Raw genomic sequence first — 15,781 nt, forward strand, 5'->3', positions numbered from 1 at the left:
CGTTTTTTCTCCCTTCGTGGATCTCCAACTGCATATATATATATATATATATATATATATATATATATATATATATATATATATATATATATATATATATATAATCCAATATTTGTCTGTCTATATGTCTGTCTGCTTTTCACGAGAGAACTACTTAACAGATTTAGATTTTTTTTTGCATGAAAAATTCAGTTGATTCTGTAACTTCTCTCACTGTGCTATGTATCATAGTTCACTTGCGGTACCGATTTATTTGCGCAAATCCAAGAGACATGCAGCGGGGCATGGGGAGGTAGGACGGTGCCTCTCTCTGTACTTTACCTCCGCTTAGCAAGCAAACAAGAGAACAAATTAATGGATATAGATCGTTTTTTTTTTCTGTAATTTGCCTGAACATTCCAGTTAATTTTACGTCATCACACAAAGAATCATAGTTTGCTTGCAGGAGCAATATATTCGTGCTAATCTGAGACAGAGGCTGCGGGCCGAAGGCAGGGGGAAGCGTGATGTCAGGAAAGGGGAGCCGGGCAGGGCCCTTCTCACTGTCCTGTTTCACTACTACGCAGGCGGGGGATGGCTAGTAGTGCATATGTGAAAGACTGCAACTATCCATCCATCCATTTTCCAACCCGCTGAATCCGAACACAGGGTCACGGGGGTCTGCTGGAGCCAATCCCAGCCAACACAGGGCACAAGGCAGGAACCAATCCTGGGCAGGGTGCCAACCCACCGTAGGACACACCCAAACACACCCACACACCAAGCACACACTAGGGCCAATGTAGAATCGCCAATCCACCTAACCTGCATGTCTTTGGACTGTGGGAGGAAACCGGAGCGCCTGGAGGAAACCCACGCAGACATGGGGAGAACATGCAAACTCCACGCAGGGAGGACCCGGGAAGCGAACCCGGGTCCCCAGGTCTCCCAACTGTGAGGCAGCAGCGCTACCCACTGTGCCACCGTGCCGCCCGACTGCAACTACAACCAAACAAAAATAGATAATTAAATAAAAAAAGAAGACTAATTGTTACAGTGTTTAAATCATGACATGGCCTAATCCAGGTGGAAGTGCTGCCAAACAGGGCTCCGCAAACGTCCAGGCGTCCCCTCTATGCTCCAAACCTGTGGCCCTGCTGTAAAACAACCCACTAGTGTTCCGATGGAGATAATGTCCCGAATAAGCTCTCTCCCTTGGTCCTTCCACCATCAAGGCGTCCCAGCCAGGTAAGGGCCCTGGCCATCCTCCACACCAGTTATATGACACAGCCATGTAGGTCATAGCAAAGGAGAGAACTAAAACAAAACTGAGTGCCACTATGAACAATGCTGCACACACTAACACTAAGGGCTTTCAGCCAACAAATTATTCAGCAGAAGTGTGTCAAGAAATGCTACTGGGGCTCCTTTATACCAACAGCAATATGCCTGCATAATGCCTCACTGTGACTGCCACTGCCAAGTCAGAAGTTTTCTTCTTTTCTTTTTACATTTTTCTCCATTTTTGTCATTCTGGTGTGTGTTCAGACCATAGAGTGTCTGTATATATATATATATGTATTTTCTATCTATTTATGTATTTATTTATTTAAAGAGTAGAATTTCTATAAAAGGGGCACTGCTGCCTCACAGTTAGGAGACCCGGGTTTGCTTCCTGGCGTGGAGTTTGCAAGTTTCCCACCGTGTCTGCGTGGGTTTCCTCCGGGTGTTCCGGTTTCCTCCCACAGTCCTAAATTGTCCCTGGTGTGTGCTTGGTGTGTGTGTGTGTGTGTGCGCCCTGTGGTGGGCTGGCACCCTGTCTGGGGTTTGTTTCCTGCCTTGCACCCTGTGTTGGCTGGGATTGGCTCCAGCAGACCCCGGTGACCCTGTAGTTAGGATATAGCGGGTTGGATAATGGATGGATGGATGGAACTTCTATAAAAAGCCAGTTTTCTCAAATTGGACACTTTGGTCTTTCAGCCAATGAATTATTCAGCAGAAGTGTGTTAAGAAACGCTACTGGACCAACAGCAATACATCTGCATATGCCAGTCACTGTGACTGTGATAGCTAAGTTGGAAGTGTTCTTTCTTTTTAAATTTTCTTCCTTTTTATTCTGGTGTGTGTTCAGATCAGAGTATGTGTGTATAAATGTATTTATCTATCTATTTATGCATCTATTTATTTAAATAATTATTGTAAAAAGCCATATTTTCTTTCTATCTATCTATCTGTGATTTCCCATTGGGATTAATAAAGTATCAATCTATCTATCTATCTATCTATCTATCTATCTATCTATCTATCTATCTATCTATCTATCTATCTATCTATCTATCTATCTATCTATCTATCTATCTATCTATCTATCTATCTATCTCTCTGTCTTAAGTCTCTGTGCTTCTTATTCTTATTTTGACTGACTCTGAACTTGCTAACAACTCCTGTTTTGTTTTTTGACTTCATTATTCACTTCCTGTTTCACTGTGCTTCCTATTGTCTGATTCGAGGAGCAGAACATATGCTAGTGTAAAAGGAAAGGCATCTCCAAAAAGCAGTATGCCATCTACAGAAGCTCTTGGAAGTAAAAGAGCTGCTGTGGAGGCTGAAAGACCAGGAGAAGGAACTCAAAACTATTGTTTAACAAATAAGCTTGATAGACTGATTGGACTTCTTTGATCTATACATTCAACACTCTTTTTATTTCACTTCAATTTCAAGAAATATCACTTTTTAAAAATTTCAATATATTTTTCAGGTCTTGGAAACTCTTCTCCTAAGCACATTTACGTCCTGGAAAGCCTTTTTCCCACTTGTGAAAGATAACCCAAACGGAACATACACATTCATAACTGGTAAGTGCTGTCCTTGCAAGCTGCATGCACACTTAGGATTTCACGTATAAATCAGGGCTGGGAGCTGGCAGTAGCTACTAAAGTATTAGATAATATGAACTGTTCCCTGGCTTCTGAGCCACAACCAGTTTTTGCATGCAGACTCTGCTTAGCGCTTTCAATGCCACTCCCAATTCACAATTTAGTTCAGATAACAGAGGAATAGACTTCCCTTGGCCTTGGAGGATCCATCTCGCACTGGGGGCTGATATAGTGGTGATGGTAAGATCGTCAATGAAAGCCCTAATAACAGAAACCTATCAATAAAATATCTGTTTAGTTTTAATCTAGTCATTTGCTATAGATATTGTTAAACAGTGTGATCTGGTGGCACAGCAGCCAGTGTTCATACCTGGTATCTTTGGGGGCTCTGATTGAGGGTGAAAAAAGGGGAAAAAATGTTATTTACTTTATAGCTCATGAAAAAGTAAAGATATTTTGTTAACTGAGAAGTATTACTGATACATTTGCGCTATTTAGTGGTTTAAACAGGTAATCATACGTGGTTAAGAATGTTCACTGATACCAGTTGGTCCACAAATGTGTGGATCATGCAAACCACATTCATACTGTAGCGCTGCATAGCAGGAATATTAGCTCTGGGCTACCACTCTGCCTATGTTAAAACATGTGTACTAAACTTACTAAACTTTAACCTGATAAAAATTGAATGCATACCTAGAACTTTTGTTCAGTTCTTGTTACTAGACTGCAAGCTATACACATGCCTAATCTTTCTGTTAAAAGCTGTCATTAGACAACTGAAACACACACGTACATGATGTTAGCAGCAGCACCAAGCAATGCCTTTGTAAATTAACATAATAAATTGCAAAATAATGCAATACTTTTGCAAAATAAAGCAATTCTTTTGAGAAATAATGCAATATTTTCTTGAGTGGGGGGAATAAGGCTGCTTTCCATTTAAAGTGTGAAGTCGGAATTTTCATGTTCCTAGTTGGAATTTTCAACTGGAACTGCCCCATTAAGTCTGATTTCCAGCTCAGAAACTCTGGGCTTTTCTTTTAAGTTCGAGTTTCTCCGACTTCAGATCATGACACCAATCCAAAATTGTGACTTATACTGCGAACATTAGTGAAAGCTGAAGCATTATACTGTTCACTAACACTTCTGTCTACTTGTGTCTCATTAAATCAGTTGTACACACAGTACTGTTATTGGCGTACATGTTACAAAAATGTTTGGATGCTTAAAATTGTGTATAATACATTGTTACCAACTGCTATTTATTCTGAAAGAGCAAACACATCAAAGATTTTCTAGGTGGCATCCATATTGGTTTTTGAAATGTTTTACTGGAAAGCAATTAACTCGGGTGCTCCGACAACCAACTTTTGAGGTAAATGGAACACAACATAAGCTTCCATAGGTTTCTTTTTAGAAGTTATAACCTTGGGAAAATTACCAAATGATTTTGTCATACAATAGCTTTGGCGTGCCCTCTATAATTCATTATTTTTCTATACATTGTGTCACATGGTTAAGCACTGTCATTCAAGGCAACTAATAACAAGTAGAAATTGAATCTTCAGATACCTATCATCCCCTCTTCTGGTCTCTGAGCTTTTTCTTATTTATCGTATTAGTTTCCTTTGTGCCAGTTAGAAGTATTTCCATGAGGCTCTTAAGGTCTTGAAGTATCTTTTTATGTTACTTTTAGTACATTCATCCTATATGAGAGTATTATATTGTTTTGTTTTATTGATTCGTTTGCTTTGTGATTATCTAACACTCATCTTTTTATTTCATCATCCTACTTTTGTTACCTTTTATGACATTCAGGAGGGACAGTAACCTTATTTTAAGCCAAGGCCACAGTGGTTATTTTGGAGAAACTAGGGAATTTATACTACTTAAGTGACATGTCGAGTATAGATGGAGGTTTGGGCAGAACAGTGATACCCAAGGAGAGAGGTGCATGCAAGAAATTTTAAGAGCTGTCCCCCATTCTTACTTCTAAATGAGCATATCTGGCATTGAAGAGTAAAAAATATGAAAGTTCTGTTTGTAGTATAATAATAATAATAATAATAATAATAATAATAATAATAATAATAATAATAATAATAATAATGATAATAATAATAATAATAATAATAATTCTTTGCATTTATATAGTGCTTTTCTCACTAAGTATGCTATATGGGATTGAAATCTGACTCATGAAGGTGAAAGATGAAGCAAAGCTGGAAAGAACAGAGATCAGAATGATCAGATGCATGGGGTGTCATGGAGTTAGAGGAAGACAAATGCTAAATTGAGAAAGAGGTTTGCTGTGGAAGAGGAGGAGAAGTAGATTACGATGGTTTTGGCATGTGAAGTGAAAGGCAGAGAGTGACTGGGTGAAGAGGTGTGCCAAGATAGAAGTGGAGGGGATGAGGCCAAGAGGGAGGTCAAAGATGACAAGGATAGAGGTAGTTAAAGGAATGGGTATAAATCTAAAGTATATCCAGTACCATAGAGAATGGAGAAAACATTCTTGGGGATCCACCTTCTAGCCTGAGTGAACATTAAAAATGTCCATTAAATCTTATGATGATGCATTCTTTTTAAATATTTGGTTAAGCCATGGGAGTTGCTGTGCCATGTTCATGCACGCACTTGCCAGTGTATGGCATTTAGCATTAAATGAATGAATCACAATGTTTCTTATTCAAATTTTGGTTAGCGTAGAGAGAACCACAGCATAAAAGCATCTACTAATAAAAATAAATAAACAATAAAATATTTAAAAATTTGATCTTGCTATGCTTCTAGCTATGAATTTGGTTTCAAGCATTTTTAAGATTTTAGTATTTATGAATTTGCATTGACTCTTGTCTTTACCAGTTTCTGTCAATATTTTCCAAAATAAAACTGAATCTCCTCATGCACTGATCATTTAGGTGTAGTCAGCACATACACATATCTTGCTAAATGTGCTTTTTGCTATAACCAAATTCTCACTTGCCTGGACAATGTCTAGTTTGCAGGTTCCCATGAAATTCATTTATGGCTGCAAGGCAAGTTGAATCAATATGCATTTTTTAATGTTAATAATGAGGTATCTCAAAGGTGTCTTTTGTGTTTTGCCCAAGGATGGAAATAGAAATGTGAAAATTACTGTCACCAGAACTGGGATGTGACTAAGACTACTATGTTAAAGCAAGGATGGTCAAAACTAAGAGATCTAAAGAGATAAAAAAAAAATCCATGAACCAAAAATTCAAAGCCAAGAAAACTACTAAATCCTAAATAAGCAAGTTATTCAGATTTTTAATTAAGGATATGCTGCTGTCATCTCTGACCTGAACTTCGGCCCATTCCAACTTGAGAAAGGTCACATGATGAGCACTCAGGATCCGAAGGCTACCTTACATCCGCAACATCTGTGAATGTAAGAGACATTAAGGAATGTAAAGTGGGATATATTAAATGTTCCTGTACTCAGCTGATAGCACTGAGATCAACGGAGTTATCTCTCACTGTATCGGGGGGACAAGTCATCTGAGGATGGCAAGGGTGGAGATCTGAGCGAGGATAAATGTAATGTGCAAACTATTTAAAATGATTCAAAATTAGCCAGCCTCAATTGCTTTTATGTTGAAAGAAATATGACGTTGTATGTCAAGTTAAGGTATTGTGGTATTTTGGGTATTGTGGAGAATCAGCTTAAAATTCCTGTTTCAGATGCTATTTAATGCTGGACAGCATTGTAGGACTGCCACCTACAAGCTTGTTATTGACAGCAGCAGCCGCTCTTGATTATCCAAGCCAGAAGATCAATTCTTATAAGTATTTGGGGGAGTGGGGGTTTGTTGTTTGCTTGTCTGTGTGTGTATATATATATATACTATCTTTTCCTGGGCGCAAGAGGGCAGCCCCCCTGGATTCCATCAGGGCCACAGAAATGGAGCTGGGAAGCTCAACTCGTGGCCACCACCAGGGGGTGCCTGGACGATCCTAGAGCCCTGGAGGACAGCACTTCTGCCACACCAGGAAGTGCTGCCGAACTAGGAACTGTGTACACCGGAGTGCTTCTGAGTGCAAGGACAGAACTTCCGCCACACTAGGAAGTGCTGCCGGAAAACCATCACCGAGCACCTGGAGCACATCTGGGGCAGGATAAAAGGGGCTGCCTCACTCCATTCAAAGAGCCGGAGTCAGGTGGAAGAGGATGGAGCTTACGAGACTGGAGTGGAGGTGGCCTGAAGAAAGCGAAAGGACTGAGTAGAGTAGTATTTTTGTGCACTGTGTTGGTATTGTGTGGTCTGTAAATAAATGGTGTGTGTTTTGTACATTTGGAGTCCGTTTCTGTCTGGGCCGAGGCTGATCTTTCACATGGTGTCCACTCTTTGAATGGAGTGAGGCGGCCCCTTTTATCCTGCCCCGGATGTGTTCCAGGTGCTCGGTGATGGTCTTCCGGCAGTACTTTCTAGTGTTGCGGAAGTGCTGCCCTTGCACCCGGAAGCACTCCGGCATACACAGTTCCTGGTTCAGCAGCACTTCCTGGTACAGCTCCATTTCCGTGGCCCTGATGGAATCCAAGGGGGCTTCCCTCTTGCACCCAGGGAAAGATAATGCCCCTCTCCTGGTCCATCGTTCTTCCAGGCATCCCGGTGAGCCAGGATCCCTGGTTGTCTGCCATAATATATATATATATATATATATATATATATATATATATATATATATATATATATATATATATATATATATATTTTTTTTTTTTTTTTTCTTCCCTTGCGCTTCTGTAAAGTTTTAATTTCTCCTTGAGAATAATTAAAGTATATCTAAGCCAACAACATTTGTGGTTGAATCCAGAAACATGGTCAATAAAAGTAACACAATACCATCTTTATAGAAGTGGGATACAATGACGTAACACGTGACCCTCGTGTTGTTTAAGTTGCAATGGACTTAGTGACTGCAAACAATATGACCGCGCCCCTGCAAAAAATGCAAAAATGGCAGTGGCTGCTATCAAAATCATGAAACAATATGGTTGTGGGGAAATGCCACAAAGATAAGGAGAAAAATTACTGCAAGTTCAGAACAGAAATTTAATTACAAGACACATGCATACTCCAAAACCCCAAAGTCATAACACTAGGGTGCTTGTGGAAACGTACATACTGTAATGTCAGGCAGTGTGGTGTAGTGCTTAAAGCTTTGGACTTTAAATCCTGAGGTTGTGGGTTCATATCCTTTTACTGACACTGTAAGCCTGTCACTTGACCTGCCTGTGCTCCAATTGGTAAAAAAAACAAAAGAAATGTAAGCAATTATATCATAAATATTTTAAGTTGCCTTGGATAAAGGTGTCAGCCAAATAAGTAATTGAATTTGATGAGAAACTCTTAGGAACATAGCTTTTTATAAGGAATGTGGAACTCAGTCATGGACCTGAAAGTTGAGAATGTATTGATCAACTGGCAAAAACACCATGCAAGACTATACTGATGTGTATGTGTGGTGGAAATTATTAATTGTTATCTTAACACCAGCAAATGTCAGACGATTAGTGATGCATAATTATCAATATTATTACAGTGAAACAAACTGAACATCAATAAACAGTCCATAGGTGATTTCATGAAATTCTTAATTTATCCAAGCAATAGAAAAATCTGTGTGATCAGCAGTTTAAGGTTTTCCTGTGCTCATAAGACCTATTAGATATTAGCTAAATAAATGGGCTTGATGGACTGAATAGTCTCATCTCATTTGCCTAATTTCTTATGTTTTTTTTTTATTTTTTATTGATTTTAATCAGAAACAGAAAAGATTCTATACAGTCAAGTCACCCTTAACAAATCAAAGCAAAATTCAACCCCAGGCCAAGAGAAAGAGAGAAAAGCCAGCAACCGAAACTACACTGTGAAAAGAACAAGAAAGGGAGGGCTTATTCTAAAATGTTATTGATTCGATCCTGCCATATTTAAAAAAAAGTTTTGAACAGATCCTCTAAGTGAGAATTTGATTTTTTCCAATTTCAAGGAGTATAAAACATCAGTTACCCACTGACTTAAAATTGGAGGGTTGGGATTTTTCCAATTGAGCAAAATACTGTAAGTCTACATGCCAATAGTGAGGTAAAGGCAATTACAGTTTGTTTGTCCTTCTCCACTTTAAGTCTGGGGGTAAACTAAATACAACTCTTAGTGGATTAGGAGTGATTTTGACACTGAAACTGTCTGATAGGCATGCAAAGATTTTTGTCCAAAAAGTTGTTATTTTGGTGCACACCCAGAACATGTGGCCCAGTGAAGCTGGAGCTAGATTGCAATGCTGGCTGTGTTCCTGGAAGCCCTCCGGGTGTTCCCAGTCTTCTTCCCCCCAGCACTTCCTGGTGTGGTGGAAGTGTTGGGGTTCCGGGTTCTTCAGCCATGGGCCCCTACAGGGTTGGGCTTCCAAGCCCTGCACCCGTGGCCCCTAAAGGAACCAGGGCGGTCGCCCTCTCGTGTTCTGGAGGAGGCATGAACCCTCCTCCTGTCTTCCTGGGCGTCCCGGCTGGGGGTGGCACCCAGCCGTCTGCCACAACATTTATAATCTTGTAATGTAAACTAGTAATATATTAAAGTAAACTCCTGTCTAACATGACAGGTGTGAAAAAGTGACACCAGCATTCAAACGTTCATGAGCTTTATTGGTGTTTCTTTTGAACTGGCATGTTGCAAACAGCTGCTGAATGAACTAAAGAATGAGAGTCATGCATATTTAAAAGTCAGAGGACTTGCAGGTACGGTATTTTTTAAGTCTACATGCTGTCACTTTTTTGTTTTCCAGGGGGTGCAGGTGAGCGATTGCTTATGCCTGGGACTGGATTTCTCACTTTGGGAGCAGCAGGCAGTTTAGCTTTCTGCCAGGTTGTGAGGAGCGAATACCCTGATATACCCTGCAAAGTGAATGAGGTTAGTCATTTTGATACTTATATTTCCATCTTCTTTTCAGTTTCAATGAGGAATATATTTGATACAGAGAGAACTCTAAATGCACTGTTCTTATATTATAGTGTGTACAGCAAGTATATTTCTTTGTTTATATATTTATAGTAGAAGGTTGCTTAGTCTTCAAGATGTTTGCAGAGATGTAAGTGGTACCCAGGTGATCCACATGAGTGATCCATATGCTGCTCTAGGAAAAAAGATAGTGTCTCAGGGAGGTTTGTCCTACAGGGAAAGTCATAGAATAGAAGTGGCTTTCTTGAGACAGAAAAGGATAGAGAGGGGTATGGGGGAGCAAGTTGGCTGTATTTTCTCTCTTGAATGAGACAGAAAAGTTTTATGAGATTTTATGAGAAGGACTGGGAGATAGAGACAAGATCAAAATAAAGTACCAAAGACTAAATCAACCTGCCATCAAATCCTGAACACTACCTGAAAATCAAAGTTTAAAATACAAAACCGAGTTTCAATAACCAGTGTGACGGGACCCAGCCGGGACGCCCCTGCTACATATGTTCCAGGGGAGCAACCATGGGCAGCTCAATACTTCCCCCAGGACGTTTGGTGGCAGCCTCCCTGGCCGATGGTGATTTCCCAACCTCCCGCAGGACTCCTTGGGAGATGGAGTCCTCCGTAGCCTGGTTGGGAGCTGAGGTGGTCGTTAGTGGGTGCTGCCAGGATTCCACAGCCCGGCAGGACAAATCATCAGCCCCACCCGGAAGTGCAATTGGGACCAGGTGGTCAAGCACCTGGAACACTTCCAGGTGGGCTATATAAGGGGCCAGCCACCACCACTCAGTGGCCAGAGTTGGGAGGAGAGGACAAAGCTTCAAGGGAGGAGTGGTGGTGCCAGAAGGGCATGTTTTGGTTGTGGTCAGTGCTTGTTTAGGACTGTGTATTGCCTGTGGTGTTGACGGGGAAGACGTGCCCCACAGGTGAAGAAAAATAAATCTTTATTTTGATTTTTATACGTGCATCCATGTGAGTCTGTGCCAGTACGGGCGCAAGAAGGCAATATTGTTACACCAGAAAACACCAAACAAATGAATTGCATGAAATGCTCTTTGAACCCAATCTCTGGTGAAATGGGATCATGCATGATAACGTAAATACTCTTGTGCTGATGACGTCACTGGTCATGGAAGAGGAGATACATCGCCTTAACAATGAGTATGCTATAACTCTAAAATGGCAGAGCCTATATGAAAACAAAATAGCGTTGTGACATAATGTGAAAAAAATTCAATGTTTAAATTTTACTGCTTCAGAGTGAGATAGAATATATTTAATGAATAGGACTGGGGGATTTAAGTAGTCAAAACAAGCTGAGGTCAAAGCTAGAAATGAAATGATCAGAAGGACTAAAAAATTTGCAAACTAAAAATGAAAGACCATATTATAGAAGAAAAGAACTGAAATATCAGGACAGACAAAGCATTTTTCATGCACGCATTTTGTAGTTTATATTTATCAATCTTATATACTGAATAACTGTCGAATGCCGATCTAAATATGGTTGTGCTGATGATGTCACAAGTGTCGCAGTTCTCAGAGAATTCTGCCAGGCAATCACCATTTCAATACCAGATGCCGAAGCTCCAGAACAACAGTGTCCAAAACAAATTAAAGATGGTGTCTTGGTATAATGGTAGTAATCTTCAACTTTTTTCTGTCGCTGCCCCCCCTACTCTCCCTCAAATGGGAATCTAATATAATTATCTTTGACCCTTAACCCCCTCAGACAGACATATACTTTGTCTATATATATTCAAGGGAACCTACAAAAAAGTAATAAAATACAACAGACATTAACATAAATGGCAACTCCTGGAAATATTATAATATCAGAAATTAATTAAAAAGGTAAAAAAAAAACACTAGAAAGGATTAAAACTTTGTCCCAAAAGTCAATAGATGTTCATATTATTAAAGAGTCTGTTCTTTGTAATCCAACAACGGTGCTCTTTAAAATTATGCACTTTTAATTCACAGCCCTTGTCCTCTTCATTGGGGTGCATTTTCATTTTGTACAGCAGGTGGTACTTTACTTTCGTGTTCTGGCAGCATGATGTTTTGGTGTGTCTACACCCTTTCTTTCTCATACCTACACTGTTTTTAATATTAATAGCTCTGTGTCATCTGTCTCTCTCAAAAGATGCACAGTATCAGCATCAGGCCAATAGAGTTGCTCTTATAAACTGGATTGAAGGCTATTAAATAAGTAACATCAGTCAAAAATCGGACATCTGAGAATTTATCCACGGTCTTTGCACCTGTCAATCTGAAGTTATTTTAAGCTAATTATGATATACAAGTTAAAGACCAAAGTTTTAAAATCTCCTATTTCACATCTTCTTACAAGCATGTACACGCTGGTTAGTTTATGTGTGTTTAAACATACACATTATTAAAAAGAATTGCACTTGTTTTTAACATTTGCTTTATTTTGCCATATTTTCTTAGAATTCTTTATTAGTATGCCTCCTAGAATTCAACATTATTGTTATTCCCCCCATTTTGTTTTGCTGCTGGTTCAAAGAAGAACAGATCTCACGGGCCCTTTTTCTCCTCTTCTAAAGTGATTTCAACCTTAGTACACAATGTCTTCTAAAACTTTAATTTTTTTGCTGGCCCGTGCACCTGGTTTTCATTAACAGTTCATTTGCTCTATCTCATGTAGTAAGTCACCTCTGTAGCTTCTCCCCATCCCATCTCCTGACAGCATCTTTGTGGTCTGTGAGCTTTTCTATCGCCTGCATATCAGGACTACCAGTCATGGGCCTGCATTCGCTTTGTTCAATTTTTTTTGCTAAACTCATGTTTAAATACTCACAGTGTCCTGATTTGGCAGGAAAAACAGATAACTAGTTACTAGAGTAAAGCAGGTGAAAGCAAAAGGGAAAACAAGTGAAAATAAAAATAAAGTGAAGAGATTGAAACGAGAGGCAAAATACACAGTGAAATAACAGGCAATAAGTCGAAAACCAGGCAAGACTTGAAAAGTAATCACACAAGGAGTAAAAAATGTAGATAAGGTTTTTATCTGTAGAATGGATAAGGCTTGACCAAAAGATTGACCTTTTATCCCATCTGCTGATTAATTCAATAGCCCATTGGAAGTATTTCTGGGTCCAACAGTACCCTCTGGCAGCACCCCCAGAACCCGACAAGACTGCCCTATGGGATTTCAATTCCCTGCATGACTGTCCACACAGTTAGCATTGCCCAGGGAGGCTGCCACCTAGTGTATTGGGGGAGTATGTAGCCCTGCCAGGTTTTTGCCCCCATCCTTCCATCCTACTGGCCTCCTGGCTGGGTAAAGGTCTTTAGTCCATCCCTGCCTGGAAACCATCATGCACACCTGCATTTTGGCCTCTTTTATGAGTCTTCTGGCAGGACTGGCAGGGAACATCTTTCCCTTCTTTGTGTACACTCATTGTCATGGCCTCCCGGCCGGGTAAGGGCACAAATCCCATCCTGATTGGGACACCAGCACATGCGTGTCATCCATCACAATCCATTATTCTGTTTAAATCAGATCATTTAACAAATAATAAGATAATTAAGACAAATTGCTTTCAGTTTAAAAACAAGATTTCCTTCAGATTACACAATCTTGCTTTTCCTAGTTTGCTATCACAGTTTACAATGTTTATATGTTTGCCCATACGAAACAACAAATGACATTTAACAGTTACCTGTAGATTTATTAATAATACATGCAATAATAACAGAATTATAATAATAAATTGTAACAATATAGGCACTTTTTAGGAAATCTTTGTGAGGCATAGGTTTCTGATTCTGGCAAACATGTTTAATACAATACAGTGTACCAAAAATAAGATATATCTAGCAATATTTCAGCATTATATGATGAAACTCTATTAAGTTATGGCACAGACACCTAAGAGCATATTATATAAAATAAAATAAAAATACATAACAAGGCAAGGGCATACAATTAAAATAAAACCTTTCCTGTTAGCAGCACATCTTTAAATATTTTTTATATTGTAGGAGAATTAAACGAGTTTAACATTAAATCACTAGATACATCTCTGTTGTTTAATTTTCCATAGAAACCAAAAACAAATAGCTAATGAACAAAATACCCTTTGTCTAATTGTTGGGAAGAGGAGTGCCTTCACACACTCTAAGACACCCATAAGGTCAGGATTTGAATCCACACCTAGCTGGGCGCAATGCCAGTCTGACTTCTACATTTTAAATCCGAAGTTCTTAGTCTGAAAGATTCTGGGAGACAGAAGGTGTTCGTATTTCTTTAGGTTTTGAATTCAGTAGCTGCAGCTGTCAGAGTGTATAAAGTAGAGTGCTTGATGAACTTGGAATTTACACTGCAGAACTATTTGTGACAGCAGCCAGAATTTCAAACAAATCTCTATTCCTAATCCAAAATCTTCCTGTTCTATTGTTACAGTATGTGGTTGCTTAATATATATTGTGGGGAACAGCCTGGACACAGGCAGGCGGACACTGCTGGTTTGCACCCAAACACACATTTATTGTACATATTTACATAAAGTGAAGCACACAACCCACTTTCACCCCAAAGTCCAGGCCTCTCTATCAATGCCTTCCTCTCTGGTCCGCCTCCACTCCTCTCCTCCCGAGCGCTGTCCTTCTTGCACCTGACTCCAGCCATCGAATGGAGGGAGGTGGCCCCTTTTATATCCACCCGGATGTGCTCCAGGTATCTCCCAATGAGCGACTGCTGGCACTCCCTGGTGAGGCGGAAGTGCCGGCTGTGCATCCAGAAGCACTACAGGTGTCCCTGGTCTTCTTCCCCCCAGCACTTCCGGGTGTGGCAGAAGTGCTGAGGGCCAGGGCTCCACAGGCATCGGGGCGCCCCCTGGTGGTGACCACGGGCTCCTATAGGATTGAGCTTCTAAGCTCTGTTCCCATGGTCCCCAAAGCCATCAGGGCGGTTGCCCCCTCATGGTCTGGAGGAGTCGTAAGCCCTCCTCTGGTCCCTCTGGGCATCAAGGCTGGGTACCACCCCCAGCCACCCGCTACAATATATATATTTAAAAATATATACATATATATATATATATTTATATATATATATATATATATATATATATTGTTGCATAGTTTACTGTCAAATAATGCAAAGAGTATGCAACACATGTTTCGCCCTTATTTGGGCTCATCAGGCTGTACTGCTCCCCTCTTGGGGAATCGAACCTCAGACGTCAGCGTCAGAGACGAAGCCCCTTTACGCTGCCCCACTGTGTGTGGTTCATTTATTTGACAGCCTGTAGGTCCGGAGTAATTACATTCATTGCATTCATAGTCTGAGTCTCGACAACCTGAATTGTGTGGGTGGTTACCTACCAGGTAACGCTTGTGGTTGGTCTGCCATTCGGCAAACATCTGCCACGGTGCCCTCTTTCAGTTGTGAGAAGCAGATCATGGAATGTTGAATAGTTTACTGTCAAATAATGCAAAGAGTACACAACACATGTTTTTGCCCTCATTTGGGCTCATCAGGCGTACACACTCTACTGCTCCCCTCTCGGGGAATCGAACCTCGGACATCAGCGTCAGAGACGAAGCCTGATGAGCCCAAATGAGGGCGAAACACTTTAACCCATTACTTGAATCCTGAAAAAAAAACTTTTTGCATGAATCTTTCAATTACACTATTTTTCAGTTTTTGGTACCTAATCTTTACCATAACATTTTCAGTTTACCACTTCCTTTGTACCATTTCAGGTTATTTCAATAAAAACTGGAAAAATGTGGGTGTTATAAGACTTTTGACCAGTGGTCTGTACAGTTGTGCTCATAAGTTTACATACCCTGGCAGAATTTGTAAGATGTGTAGCATACTTTAAATAAAAGATGACCAATCAGGCAAAATATATTTCATTTAGTTTTAATGGAATCCAAATTAAACATAAGGCATCACAGAATAACACAACCATTAAACAA

At 40.1% G+C, this 15,781-nt stretch overlaps 1 protein-coding gene across 1 annotated transcript in view; it reads left to right on the forward strand.

Moving 5' to 3' along the window:
- Window positions 1–15,781, forward strand: part of si:dkey-238o13.4 (uncharacterized protein LOC560780 homolog) — a 60,084-nt gene that overhangs the window by 37,373 nt on the left and 6,930 nt on the right. Inside the window, exons 4-5 of the mRNA XM_028809881.2 lie at window positions 2,738–2,834; window positions 9,663–9,787. Of these exons, the coding sequence (XP_028665714.1) occupies window positions 2,738–2,834; window positions 9,663–9,787 (222 nt within the window). The remainder of the gene's footprint in view (window positions 1–2,737; window positions 2,835–9,662; window positions 9,788–15,781) is intronic.

The sequence above is a fragment of the Erpetoichthys calabaricus genome, chromosome 9 (assembly GCF_900747795.2).
Source record: "Erpetoichthys calabaricus chromosome 9, fErpCal1.3, whole genome shotgun sequence".
NCBI lineage: Eukaryota > Metazoa > Chordata > Cladistia > Polypteriformes > Polypteridae > Erpetoichthys > Erpetoichthys calabaricus.